At 33.9% G+C, this 12510-nt stretch overlaps 1 protein-coding gene across 7 annotated transcripts in view; it reads right to left on the bottom strand.

Moving 5' to 3' along the window:
- The window catches only part of TANC2 (tetratricopeptide repeat, ankyrin repeat and coiled-coil containing 2), a 304614-nt gene that overhangs the window by 219984 nt on the left and 72120 nt on the right, over window positions 1-12510 (bottom strand). For all 7 annotated transcript variants that reach the window (XM_010956001.3, XM_010956002.3, XM_074343434.1 and 4 more), the window contains one exon: window positions 1687-1758. In XM_010956001.3, the coding sequence (XP_010954303.2) occupies window positions 1687-1758 (72 nt within the window). The remainder of the gene's footprint in view (window positions 1-1686; window positions 1759-12510) is intronic.

Below are 12510 nucleotides of genomic sequence, written 5' to 3'. Positions count from 1 at the left end.
TGGGGGTCGTTCTAATCTTTAGATCAGAACATCTCCACCATGACAGCTTATTAAAGGGGTAGCAAGCGGTGTGCTTCTCTGCTGGTTTCCCTGGTAACCAATGAGCCACTATGGGACTCCTACCCTCCATGATGCCTGGTGTCTTCCCCCTGTAACTGGTAACCTCCCTCTCCCCATCCCAACTGTCCCTGGGAGCAAAGATTGTTGTCATGTCCTGCTCCACCCAGTAGGGTGTTGCTCTAGGACCTTGCTTCAGACGTGTAAGATCCTCTTATCCATTAAACCACTAACGTCTCTGTTGCTGACTCTGGGCTCTTTCTTTGGTCCTCAGGCTGGGCAAGAACAAGGCTTGCAGGTTTGAGGGTGCAGCTCAACAAGGGTTTTACATACATAAGCTCATTTTCTTTCTCCTCCCATCCACAGGTTTACTGAGATATAATTAATGTATACATTATACAAGTCTAAGATGTACAATGTGTTAATTTGATATACTTCTATATTACAATTCATTTTTTCTCTTAATTTCTTTTTTTATATCAAAATAAATGTAAGGGGAAAAAGTCTGAAAATTAGACAAATTCCTGACGTATTTATAATACATGCATATTATTTAAGAATGATTAAGTACCAGCGTAAGTTAAAATTTCTAAATCAACCTGCATATATTATTCCTTTTTTTATTCTGCAATAAAAATTTTTATTAAAAATAGTCCAACTCTAAAACTTGGGAAGAGCAAAGTTGGAGAAAAAAGGGAACAGGATTATAGAATAAATGAACCAGGAGCTTTTACAGGATTAACACACCACATATTTGTATATCTAGGTTTTATTTCATTTGTAAATAAAGATGCTCTAAAAACCAAACTCAGTAATGACTGCGTAAAATTATGAAGTATACTCATCAGTTTGGGTTCTTCTCATTCTCTTAAAGATGACTTCACTCATTCAACAATATTTATTCAGTAATCACTATATACCAGGTACTTATTCTTGGCACTAGAAATACGGCAGAGAACAGAAAAGACAAAAACTCCTGCAATCATATAACATTCATTCTAGTTTTGGACAAAACCCATAAAATAAATACAAAGGTGATAAGTACTAGGAAGAAAAAGGAATGTGGAGGTGCAAATTTAAATAAGTTAGTCTGGGAAGACCTATTTGAAAATCCACTGACACAGAATATGTTAACCTAGTTTTGAAATTGTCACTTCAAAAAACCAAAAGGCCTATGGTAACAAATTTTAAACAAAAAAGGAAAATAAGCAAGAAAACCTGAATTTCAGACAGTAATTATAAACAAAACCCATTTCTTCTGAGAGAGCTAAGACAACAAATATTGCATTGATGAAATTTTTAAAAATCAGTATGATGATACCCCAAAAAGTGTTACTGCTAAAAATTTACTTTTGGTTATATCCCAAAAGTGATATTAAGACATAAACCTCAATGCTCCAAAATTACTTAAAATCTTAGTATCATTTAAAAAAAAGACCATTTTTCATTTCCTTTTATCTTGAATAAATGATTAGCATACAGAACTAAATAGATTATAACACTTAAAACCCTAAATGAGAATTATCTAAACTAGACCCAGTGAAAACCCCAATCATTAGATTAAGTACTAGAAAGAAACAGTAGATATCTTTTCTTTTTAATTTAATAATAAATTTAATGAAAACTTACCTTGCCCAGAGCGGCTTTGGCGAGAGTCTACACTTGACTGTCTTCGATCCGGTGGTTCCTCGTTTCCTCCATCTGCATAAAATTAGAAAGATCATAAGCAAACAGATAATGAAACTGATATAAAATCATCTCAGTGCCATCTATATCTTAAAACTACTATATTATCATTTGTTTTCATTTCTTATAATCTCAATCATTAAAATACTTAAGAATTTTTCATATACAAACCAAAGGTTCTTACCCTTATTTCTGTGGGGATGGTTTACACACCCCTCTGAAAGTCTAAGGAAAGTGAAGGTGTCCTTACCTACCCCCATACATATACACTCTACTTTGTGTATAATGAAGCAATGTTATCAACTCTGAAGTTCATTCACAGAATTTCAGTTTAAAAGCCTTGACTTAAAGCACTACCTAAATTAATTACAGCTGCTTATTTATCTAAAGTATGTCAAATTATCCCTAGAGCTGTACATTTTACTATAATAAAAATTACATTTACATGTTTTAAGAGAGATAATAGAAAAATTATGTAATACACAAAAGAGCACTATAAATCAGAATCAGAAAAACTCAGAAATGAGGAGGCAGAAACCAAAAAACAATTACAAGTGAAACAAAAATTTCAGTAATGAAGACTAAACTATAAGAAATACAGGAACAAATAAACACAATGGATCTCAAAAGAAATAGAGTAAGACAGAAGAAAATCTTTAACAAATTTTTTAAAAAGAAGAAATAGATTAAAAAGAATCTGCAAGAAGGGGACAAATATTGGAGGCAGACAAAGAAGATCCACCATTAGGATAAAATAGGAGTCCCTAAAGAAGAAAACCAAAGTGAGAGAACAGAACAAATACTAAAAACTACAATTCAAGAAAGTGTTCCGGGGGGAAAAAGTGTCTATGTAATATATATAGTCATATGTGTATAAATACATTTCTACATACATACACACACATTCACAAATATATTTGAAACTACATAGTTCAAGAGATCCTTGTGTACTACTTAATCAACTTAGATCAATGCACCAAGAAATTTTCTACTAAAATTACTGGAATTTAATAAAGAAAAAGGAAAAAAATCTTTTGGGCATTTAGGCAAAAACATTACATGATTAATAAGGGAAAATAATGGAAGAAAACAGAATAATGTATTTAAAATACACAAAGAAATAAAATTTGACTTAAAGATTTTACATCCAGTAAAACTTACCTTTAAGTATAAAGGGTCAAGAAAAATGATATTAACATGCAAGAACTCAGGGAATATTCTTCCCATGGACCTCTTCCTAGCTCTACAAGAGAATTAACTTTAGGCAACCAAAGTAACTGGAGAGACAATAAATAAGGACTGGGGGTGAGCATTAAAGATACAACTGACTGTAGAATTAAGACTAAAAGAGGGCTTTAAATAGAGAGAATATAATATCTAATGGTTATAAGGTCTGACAATGAAGATGCAGTACAACCAAAACAAATGGAAAAAGAACAAACAACAAAAAATAACTGATTTTCAGTAACCAAAATTGGTGGCAGTAATGTTATGAGACCAACGTATTTATAAAGAGGGATAAAGCAAATGAGTAATTATGGGATATCCTAATGATATCATCCCCTTGAGAACCAGAATTCTCAGGGTAGAAGGAAGGACCTACAGACATAATAATAGAGAAGAAGTTATGTAAAAACTCTTAAGTAGTATTGGATCTATATTGGAAACATGTATGTCCTATCTCTGTCCACTTAAAACACCTAGACACAGTGACTGGTCAAGTAGCAATGACCATCCCTTGTGCCCCGACTGCGAAATGCCATTCGTAAAGAACTAGCTGGTTTAGCAAAGGAAATGTACTAGATAAACTTGGAACACCCTGACATACGCAATAGTAAAAGCTATCAAAGACAATGTAAAACTAGGATCATGTCAAAAAGACTCAGTGAAGAAGCTCATCAGCATGCAAGAACCCAGGGAATTATTGTTCTCACGGACCCCTTCCTAGCTCTACCAGAGAACTAACTTTAGGTAACCAAAGTGACTAGAGAGACATTAAATAAGGACTGGTGATGAGCATTAAAGGAACAACTGACTGTAGATCACAATGATGTTAAAAAAAACAACAACACACCACCCCCACACTAACTGGTCACCTGAGGTTGGCAGGGACGCAGTTCATTATCTTGAAAAATGGGGAAATAAAAGGAAGAATTAGCAATTTATCCTACATTTGGTATAAAACTGTACTAGTAGCCAAACTATATGAGAGATCTCCTTATAAAATTATTCCAGATAATAAACAGGAAACAAAAGACAGATTAGAATATTACCATTTCACAACTTGCAACAAATTTACAGCTAGGCAGGCATCAAGCATCAATGGCTAATAACATCAAAAAAGAGTAAAAACCAAACATTATATGCCTCCTGATGATAGAAACACAACTACAGTTTTGCAAAAGCAATCAAATCTGAGTCTGGTCAAACCTCTGAATCTAGCTGTCAGTTTTCAGGAAAAACAAAGGACAGGAGAAAATGTTGAATTGTTTCTGAGTGTACAATTAAACAAAATACAGGCTGTGGGAAATTCTTGGTCTCTCAAAAACTAAAGGTAAAGGATAAAGTATTACAAACTGCTAAATTACTGTGGAATAAAGATTCATTTTATGAAAATAGAAACTATACCAGAAATCTATGATACCTTATATCAAGTATTAAAATGTGTAAATATATTCCTAGTCAATTTCCTTCCTAGTAATCATCTAATTTTTTAATGCAAGTATCCTTCTCTTTTACTTGGGAATCAACAACAATGAGCAAACTCATATTCAGGCATGTCTTACATTTTCACTTTTTCCATGTGGATAAAATTAAATACAAGCATTACATTCTGTTTTAACATCAAAACATGCCCTTGAAGTATGTGAGAAGTAATGTGAATAAAATGTAGACATTTTCCCTCACCAGTACTGTCTTCCTAAACAATATAAGGAGAAAAAAATAAAGAACAAGGTTTCAAATAGTATTAACTTTGCACTATCTGCAGAATGTCAAGGTATCAATAAAACAACCTACAGGAAAAATACAGACAAAAAATCGTTTAAGATATAGTTTTGAGTCAGCCAGCCAATAAGACAAAAAGTCACTAATTTTGATACCATCATAATCTAAAATGTTTTAACTGCCTGAATTTTAAAAAAAATTAAGTCAGATATACACTGCAGCAAATTCAAGCAATTTATTCCTCTGAGATTGAAATTTTAACCATGTCTTACCCCAGTGGAGGCTAAACACAAGATCTGAGATTAAGTCTCAGGTAAAAGTAAACAGTTAAAGATTTTTAAAATAATAAACTCACCACTGCCCCAAGATGGTGTAGAAAAAAAATTTCAAGCTCTTTAAAAGTGTTTGTAGTATGCTTATGGAGTCAATGAATCCATTATCCAAAATAGCAAGACTGCAATGATGTACAGTAGTTTAAATGTTTTTGCTTTGCTTAACACACAATTCCTTCAGTATAGATAAGACCTCCCACACATGATACATACATCTACATTTATGGACAAAACAGAAGACCTTCAGTCATCAAGCAAGTCAAGTTATTTGCATAAGACTGATTACCTCACCCTGGAGTGTAAAAGGTAGAACAGGGCTGTGTCTGTGAAGTTAGAATTTACTCATCAAGCTTGAGTTAAAGACTTTAAACATATTTATCTGAATTTCATAGAAGAAAATCAAACCCACAGTATGTAACAGATGCAGAATTAAAAAAAAGAACCTGACTGATGAATTTAAGTACTAGCTTTTAAAATTAGAGCTTAGATTTCCTGGATTTGTTCTCTCCTCAGAGAACATTTTTTTAAAAATCAGCATATTGAGTTAAATCCAGCAAATAACATAAAACAATATAACTTTAATACTGAGAAACATTGTTAATAGAATTCCTAGTCCCATTATTTTAAAAGGGAAAATGTCATAGGAAAATCTACTTCATAGGGTAGGCAGCTTTCAACTAGGGTGTATTATAGCACTAGAAGAGCTGTAGGAGAGAAATACCAACCACATAGGAATATTCAGTAGTTAGCAACTTCCTATGAAGGAATTTAAGTTAGAGAAAATCTAGTAAGAAAGTACCTAAATAATTGCAAGAAAAAAAATTTTTTTCTGCAAGTAGAGGATACTTTAAATACATATTCTTCTCAGTCCAGGATAAAAATATTAACAGTTGAAGAATAAACAATTTAAGTGACCTTTAATTTGGTAGCCCAAGCCCATTTTTAAGTGTTCTCAGCTAAATAATATGCCATAATAAATATTAGTTTAGATTTTATGAATTAAAATTTTAAGCTGGTTGTTTTCAATCTTCCTTTAGAAACATACATATATAACCCTAAAGGAAGGGGTGAGAGGTATTAAAACTATATACATATAATCTATTATACATATAGATTAAAGTTTTATTATTCAGGTATAAACTCTGGTCTCTCTTACTATTTCGGTGTGAATCTACAAAAACTGTGTACACTTAATGCCAACAAGGGCAGACATGAGTTGGAGGACATGAATGAAACTTAAAGAGAATGCAAAAGAAAAGACCAGGAAGATAAGCCAGATTTATTTATTAGGCAAGGGCCACTTATGAAGAAGTATATCAGATGCTCCCTGACTACATAAGCACGATGATAACCAGAAAAGATGAAAGCAGCTCACCTGTTTGATGTAGAAAAGAGAAAAGAACCACTATTTGTTCAATATCTATTCTTTGCTGAATATGGTGCCAGTAAGGGCTTTACAACATTATCTCATCTAAAACTAATAATAACTACATGAAACAAATATTACGCCCATTTTAAATGTGAGACTGAGACTCAGCAACGTAAAGTGACTTTCCCAAAATCACACTGCTAGTAAGTAGCAATCCTAAAATTAACTGTCTGATTTCAAAAATCTGTGTTCATTTTAAGACCCTCCACTGCTTTCTAATATAAAAAAGAAATTATTCAGATGGCAGTTGTGGTGACATGGAACTGAAGGGCAAAGAGAGCAGAAGCAGAGACCAATTAAGAGGCTACAGTAAAAATCCAGAAGAAGGATGAACATCTGGACTAAGTGAGTAGTACAGGTGGCGAGAAGAGGTCAAATTCTGAATATATTCTAAAGGTACAGTGGAGAGAATCTGCTGTCAGAAGAGAGAGATAATGAAATAAGTTGGGGTAATTCTGATATCTGGGACCCCCAAAATAGATCTGCAATTTACTGAGACAGGAAAGACTGTGAAAGAATAGATTTGGGGATGAGAAGAGCATTTGGAGCTCAGTTTTGGACATACTAAGTCTGAGACGCCTATTAGACAAATAAGCAGAGATGGAAACACATATGTCATCATTACATAAATCACATTTAAACTGTATGACATCCCTAAGGAAGGGAGTATAGATAGGAGAGAGACGGAGAGAGAAAAAAAGTCAGTGGTCTAAGCCTTGGGGCTGAATTCAACAGCGGAATTCAGAGAGGCTGGGGATATGAGGAGAAACCAGCAGACAATAAGAAGTAGTGGCCAGAGAATAGGAACAAAACTAGAAGGGTATAGAAGTAAAGAGTTCCGTGGAAGGGAAAAGGTCAAATGTTGCTAGGTCAAGTAATATGAAGACTGAGAATTGATAACTGAATTTGGTCAATGTAGATGATTTAGTATGGCTCCTGTGGAGTGGTAGGTGTAAAACTTGATGGGATTAAGTTCAAGAGAGATTAGAAAGAGCTTCTGGAAAAGGTCTTGTCTCTTCCTAGACATGGAAGACAATCTATGGAGACCCTGGATATTCTGGCTACCATCTTGGAAACACAAGGGGAATAACTATAGGATAAAATTAACACTATGAAAATCAGGATAGAGACATAGAAAACAATTGATGGTTACCAAAGGGGAAAGGGTGGGGAGGGATACATTAGGAGTTGGGGATTAACAGATACACATTACTTTATATAAAATAGATAAACAACAAGAACCTATTGTACAGCACAGGGAATTATATTCAATTTCTTGTAGTAACATATATGGGAAATAATCTGAAAAGGAAAAAAAAATGTATGTATATGTATAACTGAATCACTTTGCTGTACACCTAAAACTAACACTGTAAATCAACTACACTTCAATAAAAAATTTAAAAATGAAAAAAGAAAATTAGGTAAAGATAGAAGACACTAAGACCCTTGTTGACAACTAATTACTGAACTACCCCATCTCTGGACTATAGTTACATAATCCAATAAATCCCCTTCATCATATAGACCAGAGATCAGAAACTAGCCCACAAGCCAAACCTAGCCTGTCACCTAATTTCAGACAGCCAGTAAACTAAGAACAGTTTTTACATTTTTAGATGACTGAAAAAAAGTTAAAAGGATAATATTTTGGGCCAATAAAAATTACATAATATTGAAATTTCAGTGTCCATAAAGTTTCATTAGAACACAGTCATGATCACTCATATACAGTCTATGGCTACTTTTGCACTATAATGACAGAATCCAGTAGTTGCAACTATATGATCTCCAAAGACTAAAATATTTGCTATATGGCCCTTTGCAGAAAAAGTTTGCTCACTCCTGTTACAGGCAATTCTGAGTCAAATTTTCTGTTACTTGCAACCATAAAATTGTAAATGACACACTCCCCTATACTCTGGCAGCACCAGAGTACTTGATGATATTCAGAAAGGAAATGCATTATAAGACCTCTATCAATTTGTTTATTTATACTGTTTCTTCTACCTAAAATGCAGTTACTTCTATTTGGCAGTATAATGAAACTGTATTCAGCATGTATTAATAGCGCTTAGTGTCTATCAGAGCTGAGTTGGACTCAATCTTTGAACTATTATCATTTATATACCCTTAGGAAAAGAAAATTAATTAAATTCTCTAAACCTCAGTTTCTTTATCTGTGAAATTGATATGGTAATACCCTATTAAGTTGTGGGGAGAAACAAATGTAGTAATGTACATAAAACACAGCATTCCATCTGGCACTAAATAAACACTTATTTAATGCTAACTGTACTTTTAATCTGTCACTATCATCAGCAGCAATATCCCTTCACCAAAAGATGGCTAAAACGTCATTTCTTATCTTTTCTGCAAAGACGTTCTGGATGTCTACCAGAAAGAATTAATTGTTCCCTCTTCTGTGCTTCCAGAAGGCATGATACATATCTGTTTTATAGCACTGCCACACCGTATAATAGTTAATTATTTACATGATTATCTTTCGACTATAAAAATGTTCAAACTGTGCCTTTAAAAGTCTTTTTTTCTTGTTATTTTCAGTTACAATTTGGGAGTCTACAGGTATTCAAAAAAAAAGTTTAATTACCCTTTTGTCAAGTGGCTGCTCTAAAATTAATGTATTCATCAAATCAAGTTCAAGTAAAAAACAAAAAGTGGTATTGATGTAGTTTAAGACACATTTTTAGGAGTTGTGTTTTCCTTTTCTTATACAAACTACTGCTATAAAAAGGAAAGATGAGTGGCATTATACCAAAGCACGACTTTATCCTCCACATTAATCTCCATAATCTTTACTTATCAATAAAAATTTTCATAGATAAGCCCAGATCCACTTAAAAGTTATTTAGTTCTTAAGAAAACATCTGAGTGTTCTTCCTCTGAAAAGAAAAGGAAGCATTCTACACCAAATAAAATATACTGATCAACATGCAATCAATACCACAGCTAACACTATTCAAAAGTATACTATAAAATACTTTCAAAGCTTGCCAGAATACAAAAGCGACAAGTTCACAGGTTTTCATGGACCTAGGTTGTACACTCTAAATCTAAAAAAGAAAAAGAACTTCCCTATGATGAGTTATTAATTTGTATTTGCCTAAGGCATCCAAAATGTCCTAGAGAGTATGATCTGTAGTTCAAGAAAAGTTCTGCTAAACACCAAATGTTTTGATTCTCATGATGCAGCTATTCATCAGTGATGATGACTAATAACAAGAAAACAAAGTAGACTTGTTAATTGTAAATGGAGCAATCACCAGTAATAATGTCAGTATTTTAGAAGTTGATGACTGTGCTTTCAAGGGGCATAATAAATAAACAAAATCTCATAGGGACATCCTTTAAACCCTAAACCTGGTTTCCCTCTTAGTCTAGTCATTTGTCAAAACTAATGAATCAATATTGACACATTATTATTAACTAAAGTCCACACTTATTTAATTTCCTTAGTTTTTATGTAATGCTTTTTTTCCATTCCATGATACCATATCATCATCTCTCCTTAGTCTCTTCAGATTCTAACAGTTTCTCATACTTTCCTCATTTTTGGTGACCTTGACAGTTTTGAGGAGTATTGGCCAGGAACTTTGTAGACTGTCCCTCAATTTGGTTTGTCTGTTTTTCTCAAGATTAGATTGGAGTTAGACTGAGATTATAGGTTTTGGGGAGGAAGATACAGAAGCAAATGGCCACCTTTACCATATCATTTCAAGAGTACAAACTATTAATAGTATGAAACTAACTAAACTAATTAAATAAATGTGTGCATATATATGTATATATATCTTACGTAACTGAAAAGGAAAAGAGAAGGTTGAGCTTCTTAGACTGTGGCAACATTAATGAAAATAATCATTACTTATTTGGTCTTTACTATGTGTAGGGACTATGCTAAACTTTTTTACAAATCTATGTCATTCAATCCTCAACGAGGCTTTATAAAATAAATACAAGTTTTCTTATTTACTAGATCAGGAAACAGGAATTGAGACTTCAAGCAAACCTGGTCAAGTTGTAGAGTTAGTGAGTGCAGGATCCAGGACCTGAAACGGCCTGATGCTAGGGCCTGTTCTCTTCTCCACCATTCTAGGTCACCTCCTTGCAAAAGGGAATAGTTTATTTTCACATCTATATACAAACATACCATGTCATGTTAGAGAGCTCTAACAGTATCATTGTAGGAGATGAAGAAAAGATGAAATAATTCCAAAGTGAACTAAAGTATAACTGAATGTCAATAATTAAGTATATACGTACACACACATACTTGCTTTATGTTTGGTGTTCTTATCTGTTGAAATTGGATGCTGAGGAGGATACATATGGGTCTCAATCTTGGCTATGCATTAGACTGACCTAGGAATCCAGGGATTTTTAAAAATCCTTATGCTCAAGCTACTCCCCCAGCTCAATTAAATAAGAATCACCGAGACTGAGACCCAGGCATCAATATTTCTTTAAAACTCCCTGGATGATTACAAATTGTAGCCAAAGGTGGGAAATGTTAGTAGAGATTAAGTGGTGCTGTGATATAGTCATGACCTGAATCCATCTGAAATTGTCCAATGCAGAAGACAGATACTATAGGTAAAAGATACTTATTGCACAGAAAGATATGATCTCTCAATTGAGGACAAAGACTACATTCATAGGTTCAATTTCTGATCTCTTTTCTTCTATTACAGAATTTTTATGATTTGGGGGGGAGGGAGTTGTGGACTAAATTAGGATAATATTGTGTAATGTGGAGAAGGGTTTTACCTATAGTTAACTAGTCTAAATTTATACCTTTGTGCTGGTCTTGAGAAGTTGCACTACCAAGATGATGACTTCATCCAGATGTAAAGTTGCCTGATTCTAAAAACTAGAATAGTCTCTGCTTCTTCACATTAACCTGGGTCCCAGGGAAGCCACAGCTTCTACAGTATGAGAAAGGATGTCCAGGAACAGAACCAGATTTTATTTGCAAAGACAGACAGGAACAAAAGAATGTAGTGCACTTAGGGAAATTCAAAGAGTCTGGTATGGCTAGAGCACAGAAAGTATAGGGAAGAGGCAGGATATAAAAGTAGAAATGCTGGCAGAGGCAAAAATCACAAAAAGCATAATCATTATTCATGATGATCAATTTGACCTTTATCATATAAGTGTGGGAAAGAAAATGAAGGGCATTAAGCAGGGGAGGAGCATGATCTGACTAGTGTTCTCAAAAGATAAGTTTGGAATGTGTATCTAAGTTGGCACAATGGGGTCATAGGCTAAAGGCAAAGAGATTGTTGCAATAAGCCCAGAGGAATGGAAAGCCTGAGTAAATGTACTAACATTAAGAATAAAGAGGAAAAGACAGGTTCATGGAGTATTTTGGACTTAAAACTGCAAAGACTTCGTATCCATTTGAAAGTGTTGTTTCTAACCACTATCATCAATTTTCTCTCCCTTTTCTTCCTTGAATCCACTTCCATCAGATATTTGCCCATAACAATCAAAAAAATTCACAATTCCCGAATCTACAAAATCCACTGCTAAATCCAATGATCATTTCTCGGTTTTCTTTTTTCTTCCCCCCCCCCCCACTTTTTTTTTTTTTTTTTTTGACTTATCAACATTTGATGTAGTTAATCATTCTCTTTCCCTTAAGGCTTTCTATTCACTTAACTTCTAAAACACCACACTTTTCTACCTCTGTAGTGCCTTCTTCTCAGTCTCCCTCCCTTGTTCTTTCTCATCTTCCCCATCTCTAAATGCTGCCTTGCCCCAAGGCTCACTTATCTAATCTGTACTCTATGCTGTGTACATTCCCTTGGTTATCTCAAAAAGATTTATGGTTTTGTGTTGAATCTATATGCTGATTGTTTCCAAATTTACCTCTCTAATCTGGACCTCATCCATGAACTAACTCCTACCCTACTTTGAATATCAAATAGACATCTTAAGATTTAACATGTCTTAATGTTCCTCCATAAACCTGTTCCTCTCACAATCTTCCTCATCTCTAAACAGGATCTCCTCTCTTTTAGTTGCTCAAGTCAAAAC

The sequence above is a fragment of the Camelus bactrianus genome, chromosome 16 (assembly GCF_048773025.1).
Source record: "Camelus bactrianus isolate YW-2024 breed Bactrian camel chromosome 16, ASM4877302v1, whole genome shotgun sequence".
NCBI lineage: Eukaryota > Metazoa > Chordata > Mammalia > Artiodactyla > Camelidae > Camelus > Camelus bactrianus.
This window is presented reverse-complemented; position numbering and strand designations above follow the sequence as displayed.